The sequence below is a fragment of the Grampus griseus genome (assembly GCF_964374135.1).
Source record: "Grampus griseus genome assembly, chromosome: 2".
NCBI lineage: Eukaryota > Metazoa > Chordata > Mammalia > Artiodactyla > Delphinidae > Grampus > Grampus griseus.
Window position 1 is genome coordinate 45766094 of NC_139018.1, and position 14705 is coordinate 45780798.

The window sequence follows — 14705 nt, forward strand, 5'->3', positions numbered from 1 at the left end:
ACTTACTTCGCTTAGTATGATAATCTCTAGGTCCATCCATGTTGCTGCAAATGACATTATTTCATTCTTTTTAATGGCTGAGTAATATTCCACTGTGTATATATATATATATATATATATATATATATATATATATATCTCACATCTTCTTTATCCATTCATCTGTCAGTGGACATTTAGTTTGTTGCCATGTCTTGGCTATTGTAAATAGTGCTGCTATGAACACAGTGGCACATGCATCTTTTCAAATTATATTTTGTCTGTCTATATGCCCAGGAGTGGGATTGCTGGATCATTTGGCAACTCTATTTTTTAGTTTTTTGAGGAACCTCCATACTGTTCTCCATAGTGGCTGCACCAATTTACATTCCCACCAACAGTGTAAGAAGGTTCCCTTTTCTCTACACCCTCTCCAACATTGATTATTTGTAGACTTTTTAATGATGGCCAGTTTGACCTGTGTGAGGTAGTCACTACCTCATTGTAGTTTTGATTTGCATTTCTCTAGTAATTAGCGATGATGAGCATCTTTTCATGTGCCTATTTGCCATCTGTATGTTTTCTTTGGAGAAATGCCTATTTAGGTCTTCTGCTCATTCTTTGATTGGGTTGTTTTTTTTGTTTTGTTATTGAATTTATGAGCTGTTTGTATATTTTGGAACTTAGGCCCTTATTGGTCGCATCATTTGCAAATATTTTCTCCCATTCCATAGATTGTCTTTTCATTTTGTTTATGCTTTCCTTTGCTGTGTAAAAGCTTATAAGCTTAAAGAGGTCCCATTTGTTTATTTTTTGCTTTTATTTCTATTGCCTTGGGAGACTCACCTAAGAAAACATTGGTATGATTTATGTCAGGGAATGTTTTGCCTATGTTCTCTTCTAGGTGTTTTATGGCATCTTGTCTTATATTTAAGTCTTTAAGCCACTTTGAGTTTATTTTTGTGTATGCTGTGAGTGTGTGTTCTAACTTCATTGATTTACATGTGGCTGTCCAAGTTTCCCAGCACCACTTGCTAAAGAGGAATTTTTGTTTTGATACAATTTCAATTTTACAGAAAAATTACAAGAACAGTACAAGGAGCTCCTACAATCTTTGATCCATTTATTTGCATTCTTGCCTTATTTGCACTTGGGCGCTCTCTCTCTCTCTCTCTCTCTATCTCTCTCTCTCTCCTCCCACCCCTTCCTTCCCTCCCTCCCTTTTAAAAGTGAGTTGGAGATGTGGTGCCCCTTTACTGCTAAATACTGCAGTGTGCATTTTCCAGGAAGACATTCTCTTACCACAGTTCAGTTAACACAATCAGGGAATTAAGCATTAATCCAATATTACTATCTATTTCATCAATTGTTCCCAAAATGTCCTTACTTTTTTTTTTTCTCTCCAAGTCCAGGACCAAATCCAAGATCACACACAACATTTAGTTGTCAGATCTATTTATTTTCCTTTATTCTGGAACATTCCTTCAGCTTTTCTTTATGTTTCTTGACCCTAACATTTTAAAAGAGTACAGGCCAGTTATTTTGTAGAATGTCTTTCAATGTGAGTTTGTTTCATGTTTCCATGATTAGATTCAGGTTATGCATTTTTGGCAGGAATATCACAGAATTGTTGGTGTGTCCTTCTCCAAGAATCCCAATCCAAGGCACATGGTATTGGATATTGGTTTATATCAATATAGCGTTGTTAGGTTTGATTACTTGATTAAGTGCTTTCTGCCTTAATAATAACTGTGAAGTTGTTATTTTTTCCTTTGTAGTCAATAAATAATTGGGGGGCATACTTTGCAACTCTGTAATTGTCCTTTTTTTTTTTGAGACTCATTCTTTTTTTTTAAATTTTTTTGGCTGTGTTGGGTCTTCATTGCTGCGCACGGGGTTTCTCTAGTTGCAGTGAGCGGGGGCTACTCTTCGTTGCAGTGCACGGGCTTCTCATTGAAGTGGCTTCTCTTGTTGCGGAGCATGGGCTCTAGGCGCGTGGGCTTCAGTAGTTGTGGCGTATGGGCTTAGTTGCTCCACAGCATGTGGGATCTTCCCAGACCAGGGATTGAACCTGTGTTCCCTGCATTGACAGGCGGATTCTTAACCACTGCGCCACAAGGGAAGTCCAGTAATTATCCAATTTTCTGTCAAACTTTTCCCTATCAGTTTTCTACCTCTGTTATTTTGGTGTTCTACTGTAGTGAAGAGGTTTCCCTTTACCTCCATTTATTTATTTGTTCATTTATTTATTTATATCAATATGGATTCTTCTTTTATTTAGTGGGGTATAATCCATTACAAATATTATTTATTTTGATACAAGATTGTCCCAGATTGGGCCAGTGGGAGCCCCATCAAGCTAGCTTCTGAGTCCTTTCAACATGATTCTTTGAATATTTCTTTACTTTTTGGCTCAACAAGATGTTCCAGGCTCATCCTGTACTTTTCCTGCCCCCAACCCTGGAACAAGCCATTTCTCAAGGATCCCTGGTTCCTTCAGTGGGGAATGGTATTTAGAAACCAAGGTCTGGGAGTTAAATATTGCTCATTCCCACTGTGTCATTGCTTCTAGTCCCTTTTAGCAGACAGAATTAGATTATATTACCTACATAAACACACAGAAATAGATTATTTTCTATCTATAAATAGATTATTATTTCTAATAATGTATTAGAAATATATTGGAGGCATATATAGAGCTATATTAGTCGTATATAGTTATATGGATAACTCCAATTCCAATGCAAAAAACACCTTTTCTGTATCTGTAATTTCTCTCCCCAACAATTGGAAATCAGACTCCCACTTACCTCGTGCCCAAGAATATACAGCTTGTAGTTTCAGAATTGCTAATTCCTAGCACTACTAAAAGTAAACCTAACCAAGGTTCGATTTGTTTACTGTTTTTTTAGGTAAAATTTACATACATTGAAATGTACAAATCCTAAGTATACAGTTCAACGGCTTTTGACAAATAGCTGTACCCACATAACCCACACTTCTTTCAAGATATGGGACATTCATCTCTGTATCTTCTCAGAAAGTCCCATCATGTTTCTTCCCAATCAGTCCCCCCCACCCACCTTAGGCAACCACTGTTCCAGTATTTTGCTTAGTCTGAAGACATCAATTAGCTGCCCTGGTTTTGAACCCCCATCTTCATCTTGTGCTCTACTCTGGGCTCTCCCGCTCCAAGGCTCATGCCACCTCAGTGCCTGGACTTAGATTTTGTTGTGCTGCTCTTCCTTGGCAATCCCAGATTTGATTTCCAGTTCCTCTTCCAGTCTTTTGCAATCTCTGGTGCCAATGAGTCTGCTCCTCCTACAGGCTAGATGCTGATTCGGTTCCTGCACTAGTCTACACCCCTCATTCCTACTGGACTTTTGACGCAGCTCCAAAGAATATCTAACCAAGCAAGGTTAGAAGCTCCTTGAGGGAGGTAACAGTGTTGTTTTCCTCCTGTCTCAGCACCAGCTCCCTGTCCGGTGACAAGACATGTTCAGTAGATACTTCTGAATTAAATGAAGTCTTCTGGGACTTCCCTGGTAGCGCAGTTGTTAAGAATCCACCTGCCAAGGCAGGGGACACAGGTTCGAGCCCTGGTCCAGGAAGATCCCACACACCACGGAGCAACTAAGCCTGTGAGCCACGACTACCGAGCCTGCGCTCTAGAGCCCACGAGCCACAACTATTGAGTCCACGTGCCGCAACTACTGAAGCCCACGTGCCTACAGCCCGCGCACTGCAACGAGGAGTAGCCCCCGCTTACCACAACTAGAGAAAGCCTGTGCACAGCAGCAACGAAGACCAAACGCAGCCAAAAATAATAATAAATAAATAAAATAAATGGAGTCTTCTTAGTCACTTTAACGAGGTCTTCCTTCCACTGTATCCCAGTTCCCAGTGCAGTACCAAGCCCAGAGTAGGCATTCAAATTGGCTGAGTAAATCATGAGCTAATTCCATTAAATTGTTGCTGAATCAAAGTGTCGTTCCTTTTAGGAGTCCACATTTTCAAAGAGGACAGCTATGAAGGGGCAATTCTTAATAACCCAAGTGGAATTAATCTCATAGTGGAATTACAGGCAACAGGGAGCCTGGATGCCATAAAGGGGTCATTATATTCTGCTGATGGTTCCCTTTTGCTGTCTACCTTTCCTGAGTTTTCTCTCCTATTCCATTTTCATTTGTTTCCTTTGGCCCAACAGCAAATTTGCTGTCACAGCTTCTTCTAAAGAGCCCTGTAGAAACCAGAATCTCCTAGTGGCAAATCTTCTGAAGCTTTCTGCTTTTATCCCTGCTAGCAAGACTGTGGAGGTTGACACCAGCAGGCAGGCAGCCAGGGGCTCTGTAGGGCTGCATCCCCCCCTCGACAGATGACATACATTACGGGATTTGGTTCCAACTCTTTAGCTCAGGTGCCTAGCTGTGGAGGATCTGCCTCTGCCATGCCTCTCACCCCGTTCTGACCTCATGCATCTTACTGAGATTATCTGAACTATCTACTTCCTAGTGAGTCTGCCGGCCTGCTGGTTGTGATAAAGTGTAAAGTTATCTGGCCCTAATCTCAAATTTATGATTAGCCTCCTACTGGGGGGGGCCACCACCCAACCCACTAGTCATTATATTTGGAGACAAGGCCAGGGGAACATAGGCCATTCAGTACCCCATGTAGAACTCCATCCAGTTGAGCTGGACTGGGCCACAACTGAAGTGGGCGGTCTCACTTTGATCTAAAGCCAATGGTTCTCTGTCACCCTTGGCTTCAATTAGAGTCACCTGGGGAAACATAAAAAAATTCTGATGTCTAGGCCCCGCTTCCTGAGCTTCTGATTTAATTAGACTGGGATGAGGCCTGAACATGTTTATTCTTTCTTATGAAATGAGCTTTTATATAAGTACAAAATTACTTTTGTATAAAAAAAGCGCTACAAGGCCATCACTAGTACATTTGAACTTATTATTACAAATTTTCTTTATAATTTTAATTTTTGTGCAATGTTCCGTGGAGCACACATATTTTTTTTTTTAAAAAAAACCATAATCCAATGTATGTATGTATGTATTTATTTATTTGTGTCGGGTCTTTGTTGCGGCACGCGGGATCTTCGTTGTGGCATTCAGGATCTTTCATTTCAGTGCACGAGCTTCTCTCTAGTTTTGGCGTGCGGGCTTTCTCTTCTCTAGTTGTGGCACGCAGGTTCCAGAGCGCGCAGGCTCTGTAGTTTGCAGCACACGGGCTCTAGTTGAGGCGCGCAAGCTCAGTAGTTGTGGCGCGCACGCTTAGTTACCCCGTGGCATGTGGGATCTTAGTTCCCCGACCACAGATCGAACCCATATCCCCTGCGTTGGAAGCCAAATTCTTTACCACTGGACCACCAGGGAAGTCCCGAGCACACATATTTAACCAGTCACCTGCTGTTTGTTGCACATTTAGTTTGTTTCCAATTTTTAGCTATAATAAAAGGAAACAATGAGAGCAATCTTCACATAAGTTTTCCTATTTGAGGCATTATGTATTTCATTAGGAGATATTTCCAGAAGCTTTATTACTGGATAAAATAGTATGCAAATATTTTATTTTATTTATTTATTTTTTGGCTGCACTGGGTCTTTGTTGCTGTGCACGGGCTTTCTCTAGTTGTGGGGACCGGGGGCTACTCTTTCTCTGCAGTGGCTTCTCTTGCTGTGGAGCACGGACTCTAGGTGTCCAGGCTTCAGTAGTTGCAGCTTGAGGGCTCTATGGCACACAGGCTTCAGTAGTTGTGGCGCATGAGCTTAGTTGCTCCGCGGCATGTCAGATCTTCCCGGACCAGGGCTCGAACCCGTGTCCCCTGCATTGGCAGGTGGATTCTTAATCACTGCGCTACCAGGGAAGTTCCTGAAAATATTTTAGACTCTTGATATTGTCCAGTTGCTTTTTGAAAGGCTTTTAACCAATTTACACTCGTTCCAGAATGGGTGAAAATTTCCATTTTACCCAGCGTCGGTCATTTGCTAACATAACAAAGCATTTATTCTATATTTCAATGTGTATATCTATATTTGAGGCTTATATTTTTTAAAAAACCTCCCCAAGAGAACAACAGTAGGCTTGACTAAAGGTTGGCCCAGTGCTGGGGGCCCTTTTCTTCAGCCCTTGGAGATCTTGTCCAGGGGTGGCGAAGGCCCAGGAAAAGAACCCCAAGGAAATGTGCACCAAGGAGAAAAGGAGGTTTCCTCTGAAGGCCTCAGGCCAAATGGGCCCCAGCCATCCTCCCTGGGCCTTACTAGAGAGGGGCTCTTCTCCTCCAGCTGCCTTGGGTTGGAAGTGACCCAAAGAGAACCAAGAGCACATGATCCCAAAGAGGGAAAACAGGAGAAAAATCTGTTATGCCTAACCAAGAGCTTGGAGCCTCTCCCAAAATTCTGGGTGAATCTACTTCCCAGCCCTTGGTCCTGACCCACAGAAGCCTCTGGCTGTGCTGACCACCCCCATCAGATGTGCCTCCTCCATACCCCGTTCCCATAGCCTTGGTTTTTTAGATTGCTTTTTAAATTACTATAGAGCTACTGGTACAGCATAAACAAATACTATAGAAACAAAAAATGGCAAATTTGGAAAGATTCCCCCTCACCTCCTACTTCCATTCCCTTCCCCAGAGGTAACCTGATAAGTGTGTATCCTTCTAGATCATTTAACAGTGCTAGCGTGTGTGAGATTGTATGTGTATGCATACAGGATTTTTAAAATATATAAATGGAATCATGCTATATGTAGTTATCGCCAACTTGCCTTTACCATTTAACTTTAAAGTGTAGACCACTTTCTGTGTTAGTTAGTATAGAGCTGCCTGATTCTTTTTCATGGCTGCATGATAATCCATTGTATATAATGAGATCATATAATGTAACACATTTTGTTGTTGGATGCTTCACTTGCTTCTCATTTTTCTCTTTGACGACAGTGCTGCAGTGAACTCATTTGTGTGCGTGTTGTTGTGCCATCTACCTGACTCCTGGTGTTGGGCTTCAGCTATGCATACCCTAGGGTGTCTCCACTACGGCCAGTACTCACTTAGGCTTTGGAAGAGCTCGAGCAGGCTCAGTCCTGACCTCTGCTTTCGTCCTATTTTTCTGCTGTTGTGGTCGAGAATACCTTATGGCCCAGCTTCCAGAGTTCTGGCAACACCACCACATCATGCAAAGGTGCAAAAAGTATGGCTAGTGTCCCTCTGACCGTTGGGAGGGAAGAAAAGAAGGCCAGCTTTTCCAAATGCAATCCAGTTGGAGAAAGTCTGAAAGTGGCTGCCTATCCAAGTGGTTTTCAAGATCCTCACTCTTTTGCCCCTGGGAACTGACATAGGAGATACAAGGAGCTGAAGTGGTGTTAGAAGCTCTCCAAAGCAGCAGAGGGAGCCAGGGAGTATGGTGTGTGTGTGTGTGTGAGTGTGTGTGTGTGTGTGTGTGTGTGTGTGTGTGTGTGTGTGGCCCTAGACTAAACGTCCTTGGCCCATGGATGGAGATAGCCAGTCCTTGATCTAACGTGTTGTTGTACTTTTGTCCTTTAAGATTTTCAAGCCCCCTGGCCCTGTAAGAAGCAGTAAGGGCTAATGAGAAGCAGGCTGTACTCTGGGAAACAGGAAATCTGGTTCCATTTATGACTTCACCGGGCCCTACCATGGAAGTCTGAACAGCTTCAGTTTGCTGCCCTGTGCTTTGGGTCTCTTGTCTAGAGGTGCCATCTGCGTCTTTAGGGTGCTGGGGTTAGAGTTCTTGTTTTTCCTGCAAGATAGTGCTAGTGTCATTGGCTGTTAAAAATGGGACAGGCCGGGGAGCTTTGCCATTTGGGGGAGATGTTTGCTGTGTTTGGCTTATCCTGCTTGCGTGTTTCCTTCTTTTTTACTTTCTGGACACACAGAATGAACATATGTTTGTAGCAGTGGAGGCAGGGGCTGAACTTCCCATGTGGCAGCCTCCTGAAATGTATTCTTGCACGCACAACTGCAAAGGCAGATGTTGACCTGCTCTCTCAACCCTTTGGGAACTCTCTGGGAAATGGTGGTGTGGTCACTGTCAGAGCGGAGCAACAAGCAAGTCTGCTTTAATCAGGGATGAGCTACGTTTGAGCAGTACTAAAGTTGCTCATGCAAAAGTAATTTATTTAGACAAATCAGGATTTTAAAGCTTTTCATTGAAGTGTAACTTACATGCAGAAAAGTGCATGAATTATAAACATACAGCTTAGTGAATTTGTGCAAAGTGAACACACCTATGTCACCCACATAACTCCTACCTAGGTCAAGGAGTAGAACATTATTGGCACCCCAGTAGACCCCTGTATCCCCCCCCTCCCATTTACTAGTCCTTTGAGGTATAACCACTAACCTTTCAACACTTTATATTAATTTTGACTGTTTTGAACTTTATATATATTTGTGAAATTTATTCACATTTTGCATAGATTCTGTTCATTATTCTCATTACCACATGGAATTCATGATAGAAGTATACCACAGTCAATTTATCCATTCTATGTTGGTGGGATTTGGGGTTGGTTTTCATTTGGGGCTATTGCACATTATGTTGCTATGAACAGTTTTGCACATACCTTTTGGTGCCTGTGGGCACCCACTTCTGCTGTATACATTCCTACAGGTGGAATTGCTGAGTCACAGGGTTTGCATACATTCAGCTTTTTTTTTTTTGCGGTACGCGGGCCTCTCACTGTTGTGGCCTCTCCCGTTGCGAGCGGAGCACAGGCTCCGGACGCGCAGGCTCAGCGGCCATGGCTCACGGGCCCAGCCGCTCCATGGCATGTGGGATCCTCCCAGACCAGGGCGCGAACCCGTGTCCCCTGCGTCGGCAGGTGGACTCTCAACCGCTGCGCCACCAGGGAAGCCCTACATTCAGCTTTTAACAGACCTTGGAAACAGCAGTGGCAAGAGTTAGGAATGTAGTGGGGTTTTTTTAAAAAATAAATTTATTTATTTTTGGCTGCATTGGGTCTTCATTGCTGCATGTGGGCTTTCTCTAGTTGTGGCAAGCGGGGGCTACTCTTTGCTGCAGTACACGGGCTTCTCATTGCGGTGGCTTCTCTTGTTGTGGAGCAGGGGCTCTAGGTGTGTGGGTTTCAGTAGTTGTGGCACATGGGCTTCAGTAGTTGTGGCTCGCGGGCTCTAGAGCACAGGCTCAGTAGTTGTGGCGCACGGGCTTAGTTGCTCCACAGCATTTGGGATCTTCCCAGACCAGGGCTCGAACCTGTGTCCCATGCATTGGCAGGCGGATTCTTAACCACTGCACCACCAGGGAAGCCCAGGAATGTAGTATTGATAGGGGACAGAGCACAGGGCTAAGATCAGGCCCCAGACCTCTGGTCACCTCCCAGGCTTGGATTACAGGGGAGCCAGAGTAAACCACTCACTCTCTGTGTTTCCTCAACTGTAAACTGGAAATAATCAGTACCTGCTCTATTCCTTGCTGTGGGTGGGAAAGCCCTCTGCAAAGTCTCAAGCTGCATGAATGGAAGCTGTCATTAACATGGAAGCAGGGGAGGGAGACTTTTAATTATTAATGAGAACTAAAGAACAACTATACTGGTGTGAATTTCCGTTTCCAATAAAGAATCCAGAGATTAGATTAACTGCTCTGCTAGACAGAGTGGTATTGCCAGAGGGGCCTGTAATATTATTCTCTCAAACCCAGACACATAGAGTAACCTCCCAAGCCTGTCCTCCTCTGTATGTTACCAGAAGATTCCTCACCTGCCTGGAGCCCCAGGGGTCCTCCCAGTTTTTCCTCTCAGTCCCCAAGTGCCCAACTTCTTTGTTTCCTCTGCATCACCCCAAGTTGTCCTGATCTGGAAAATCTGTTTGGTTTGACTCTGCCCAGCTGGGCCAGTTTTAAGGCACCAGGAGAGCCAAAGGACACGAGCATTCCACACCCTCTTGCATTATTGAATGTCAGGTTTGAGTAATGTCAGGGAGGTGTTTGGTCTCACAGTGACGCTAAAAGTTCACAGCCATTTATTCTCCCAAAGGTTGTACTATGCTAACTCAGGGGCTGTCAAAATTAATAATTAATTGAAAGTCGTGTCAAAACCTCTTCCACCCTATTGGTTCCCAAGCAGATAGTCACACAAGTAGATGGCAGTGCCCTCTTCTGGCCAAGGCCACACTTGCACGGCTGTGGCTAGGGTGAGGGGCTTGCGACACGGGGCTGGTTGTTCACTTGGGAGCAGGCTCATCTTGGGGTTAGTCTTGGATAAATCACATTTGGGGATCCACCCTTCCTTTCCTCTTCAAAAACGAAAGATCACAACTATGATGGCTAGTTTTATGTGTGGTTAACATTTAAATCAGTCCTTTTTTTACTCTCCGAATGTGGCTGGACCTTATCCTTAAGAGCAAAAACTGAGGTTTCCCAAATAATTTCTCCTTCAAGGCCGCAACATAGGAACTCTGTGTTTCCAACCTGCAGATTTTGAATTCAATACTACAACATCAACTCTTCCCTGAATTTCCAGGTTGCCAGCCTGCTCTACAAATTCCAGACTTGTCAGTCCTCACAATCATGTGAGCCAATTCCTTAAGATAAAACTGTGTGTGTGTGTGTGTGTGTGTGTGTGTGTGTATACAGTTGACCCTTCAACAGTGTGCACTTTAATCCAGTATATAGTCAGCCCTCGTATCCATAGTTCCTCCACATCCACGGATTCAACCAACCACAGACCGTGTAGTACTGTAGTATTTACTATTGAAAAATATCAGGTAAAAGTGGACCCACGCAGTTCAAACCTGCATTGTTCAAGCGTTTCAACTGTATGTATGTGTGTGTGTATATTATATATATATGTGTGTGTGTGTGTGTATATATATGTATCTCCTGTTGGTTCTGTTTCCATGGAGAACCCTGACTGATGCAAAACCTAGTCCGAATTCCATTTTATATCAGTGACATCTCATTTGAATATATTGAATGTAAAGAGACACGAAGTATATAGCAGGTGACTTTCTGAGTTCAGGTTTAAGTTCCAGTCCCATTTCACGTACTAGCTTCATGAACTAGCTACTCAATTATATTTAGCCTTGGTTTCTTCATTTGTATAAAAGAGAAAATAGTAATATTTACTGAATAGGCTATTATGAAGATTAAGACAAAACATGTGCGTAGAATAGTGTCTGGCTCAGAGTAAGTATTCAGTAAATGTTAGTTATTATTATTAAGATTATTGAGGGAAGTTGTCAAAGAAGGGGATTTAAAGAGTGACGGGTACATGGCAGGGGAGTTAATCTTGCTCACCTCCCCCCCTTGTCTCTCCAAACTCTCATGTACAGGCAGTCTCAGCTTTTCACTACCTGTTCCTGGGGGATATTATAAAGCAATTTCTTATAGTGTCCTGTTTCTTCCCATCAGAACCCAATCAAGCTTAAAAGTTGGATTCCAATTTAATGGACTAAGCCATTATTATGTCACAAAAGCAAAGTACAATAAATCTTGGTAATTATTTAAAACAGCAAAATTATTCTTTTAAGTCTTAATATGGGGCTTCCATAAAATTTAATCTTCACGCCACAATACAGCTTATCATCAGTTAGCAGTTTTGTTTGCCTTCTGACAATTTAGAAGGACTTTCACACGGTGATTTAGTAGGTCAAAACCTGTGTTGTTGTTTTTTTTTTATAGGGAAAACTTTGGTATTTAGAATTAGCCAGCTGACCTCAGTTTAGATGATCCCAATTTTGTTGGCAGTATCCAAAGCATCATAGTCAGGACCCAGTTAAACATATGCCTTCTTCTCTCCATCAGGCCTGATCAGGGTGTTGACCTTAGCCACGTCAATGTCATAGAGCTCCTTCACAGCCTGTTTAATCTGGTGCTTGTTGGCCTCGACGTCCACAATGAACACCAGTGTGTTGCTGTCTTCTATTTTCTTCATGGCTGACTCAGTGGTCAGGGGGAACTTGACGATGGCGTAGTGGTCAAGCTTGTTTCTCCTAGGGGCGCCCTTCCGAGGATATTTGGGCTGCCTCCTGAGCCTCGGTGTTTTGGGCCATCGGAAGGTAGGTGACGTCCGGATCGTTTTTTCGTGGCTGTGGATGCCTTTCAACACTGCTTTCTTGGCCTTCAAAGCTTTTGCTCTGGCTTCAGCTTTGGGAGGGACAGGGGCTTCCTTCTTCGCCTTACGTGCCATCTTCGTGCAGTCAAAACCTGTTTTTAAAGTTAGCCAGATGGCTATATCTAGGTGGAGGGATTTGGGTTTTAAATATATCTATATACATAGTTATTTTTAAATATATACATAAATATATACATAGATATATTTGTGTTTCCTCCAGTGATTCATCAGAGGGATCCACGAGACCCAATAGCAGGTTATATACTCACTGGGATTTATGATAACAAAGGTACAGAGTAAAAGCAGCAGGAGAAAGACATGCATTAATGGCATCCAGAGAGGTTCAAAACAGGCTTTCGATGTCCTTCCTTCTCGGAGGTCACACAGGAGTACTCTTTCTCTTACTGTTGACTATGAACACGTGTGAAATGTCTTTGCCCATAGAAGCTGTTTGAGTCTCAGAGTCTAAAGCTTTTATGGGGAGCTGGTCACATAGGTATATCCTGTTATGCAACCAACCATGACAACCGAAACTCACGACCTTAATAATGAAACCAGGTGCAGATCGTAGATTTTGATGTTTGTGCAAAGCAACCTGACAAGCAGGTATGACACAGTCCATTGCTCCAGGTGTGTATAAGAAACCCATCAATCACTAACAAAAAGAACACTCTAAGCCCACATTCCCAGCGGTTGGCCAAGGGTTAATCATGGGTCCTTGAAGACAGGTAGGGAGTAGGCAACCAGACCTGCTGTGTTAACTCTTTCCTCACAGTCTGAATTTTCTTAAATGTCTATAATTCACCTCTGTTACTTTGGTAATCAGAAAAGTAACTAATAATATAAAGGCATCTGAAGTTAATGATTTTCCTTTTTAGTCATTTAATGATGCTGCTTTGTAATCGCAGTACATTTTCCTGTAATCAGCAGAGCTGCTGAGAGACGTCAAGTCACCTTACTAAACACTTCATGGATGGCCATCAGAGCCTTCATACTCTTTGGGAAAACCATAATAACAGGCTGGGACAGAGCATGTGAGACCTAGAAGGAACCACAGCAACACCTAGTTCAACTTTCCCATCTTAGAGATGAGGAAGTAGGAATACTGAGCAGTGAAAGGACTCACCCGAAGTTCTGAATCTTAGGTCTTTCAATTAAAAACCTCTCTTGGTGGGGGTGGTGGTGGGAGGAATTGGGAGATTGGGATTGACACATATACACTATTGATACTATGTATAAAATAGACAACTAATGAGAACATACTGTGTATAGCACAGGGAACTCTAATGCACTGTGGTGAACTAAATGGGAAGGAAATCCAAAAAAGAGGGTATATATGTATATGTATAGCTGATTCATTTTGCTGTACAGTAGAAACTAACACAACATTGTGAAGCAACTATACTCCAGTAAAAATTAATAAAAAACAAACAAAACAGAAAATTTTTTTATCCCTTTATCCCTGAAGTGGGATAAGGCAATGTCTGCCCAGTTGCTTCTGACTGTCTTTAACTTGGGCAGAAACTGGGGGAGCCCTGCCTGGTGGGACTGCCTGCACCGAGTGTGCACAGTCCAATCTCCTTTGGTCTACATAGAGGCTTCCCATCTTTTGCCAGCCCCTTTCTTCTCCAGTGGCCCTATAGAAGCACCATGACTCTGTATCTAGAGCCTTACCCATGCAGTGCCAATGGTCTGGTTTGGAACCTTGCAAGAGATTAGTTTCAGCTTTACTAAAATTTCTCTTTCTTTCCCCTTCAGTTATTCTCTTGTAGTTGGGGAGGGGTGGTGTCTCTGTCTCTCCTGGACTTTAAATTCCTTGAAGGCCTCCTGGAATCTTGTTATCAAGTGGTTATGATTGTGGGTAGTGAAGTCAAATGGTCCAGGGTTCACATGCTGGCTTAGCATCTCACTGGCTTGTGTAATCTGAGTGAACTACTTAATGGAAACAATAGTACCTCCCTCATAAAGTTACCGGGAATGAAAGGAAGTAGTAACTCTTAACTAGCATAGTGTTTGGCATTTAAAAATGTTCAATAAATATTGGCTATTATTTTTTAAGTAAGTACTCTATTTATTTTGGAAAACTCTATCTATTCTCTGATCTTTCTACTCCTTTTTTTTTTTTTTTTTTTTTTGTCTTTGCCACGAGGCATGTGGGACCTTAGTTCCCCCACCAGGGATCGAGCCTGCGCCACCTGCAGTGGTAACTCGGAGTCCTAACCAGTGGACCACCAGGGAATTCCCTAAGCAGTTTTATTGAAGTAATTGAGATGTAATATACACTGTACATGTTTAAAGTATATAATGTCATAAGTTTTAACATGTACACATCTGTGAAACCATAATCAAGTTAATGAACATATCCATAACCCCCCGAAGTTTCCTTATATCTTTTGTAATCCATTTATTTGTCCTCAGGCAACCACTATCTACTCTCTGTCTCTACAGATTAGCTTGCATTTGCTAGAATTGTATATAAATGGAATCATATAGTATGCACTATTTTTTTGGCTTCTTTCACTCAGCATTATTTTGAAATTCATCTGTATTGTTGAGTGTATCTATCAGTTGCTTAGTAATTTTCCGCAGTTGAGTATATCAAATGCTAGGCAGATATACCCCAATTTGTT

General features: G+C 42.6%; 1 protein-coding gene across 1 annotated transcript; it reads right to left on the reverse strand.

Annotated features, from left to right (window-relative positions):
• Nucleotides 1–11674: 11674 nt before the first annotated feature.
• Nucleotides 11675–12150, reverse strand: LOC309817886 (large ribosomal subunit protein uL23-like; the record flags this gene model as incomplete). Its single annotated transcript, XM_082647078.1, has 1 exon — nt 11675–12150. The coding sequence occupies one exon, from the start codon at nt 12148–12150 to the stop codon at nt 11737–11739; it is 414 nt and encodes a 137-aa protein (XP_082503204.1). The 3' UTR covers nt 11675–11736.
• Between the last annotated feature and the right edge of the window lie 2555 nt (nt 12151–14705).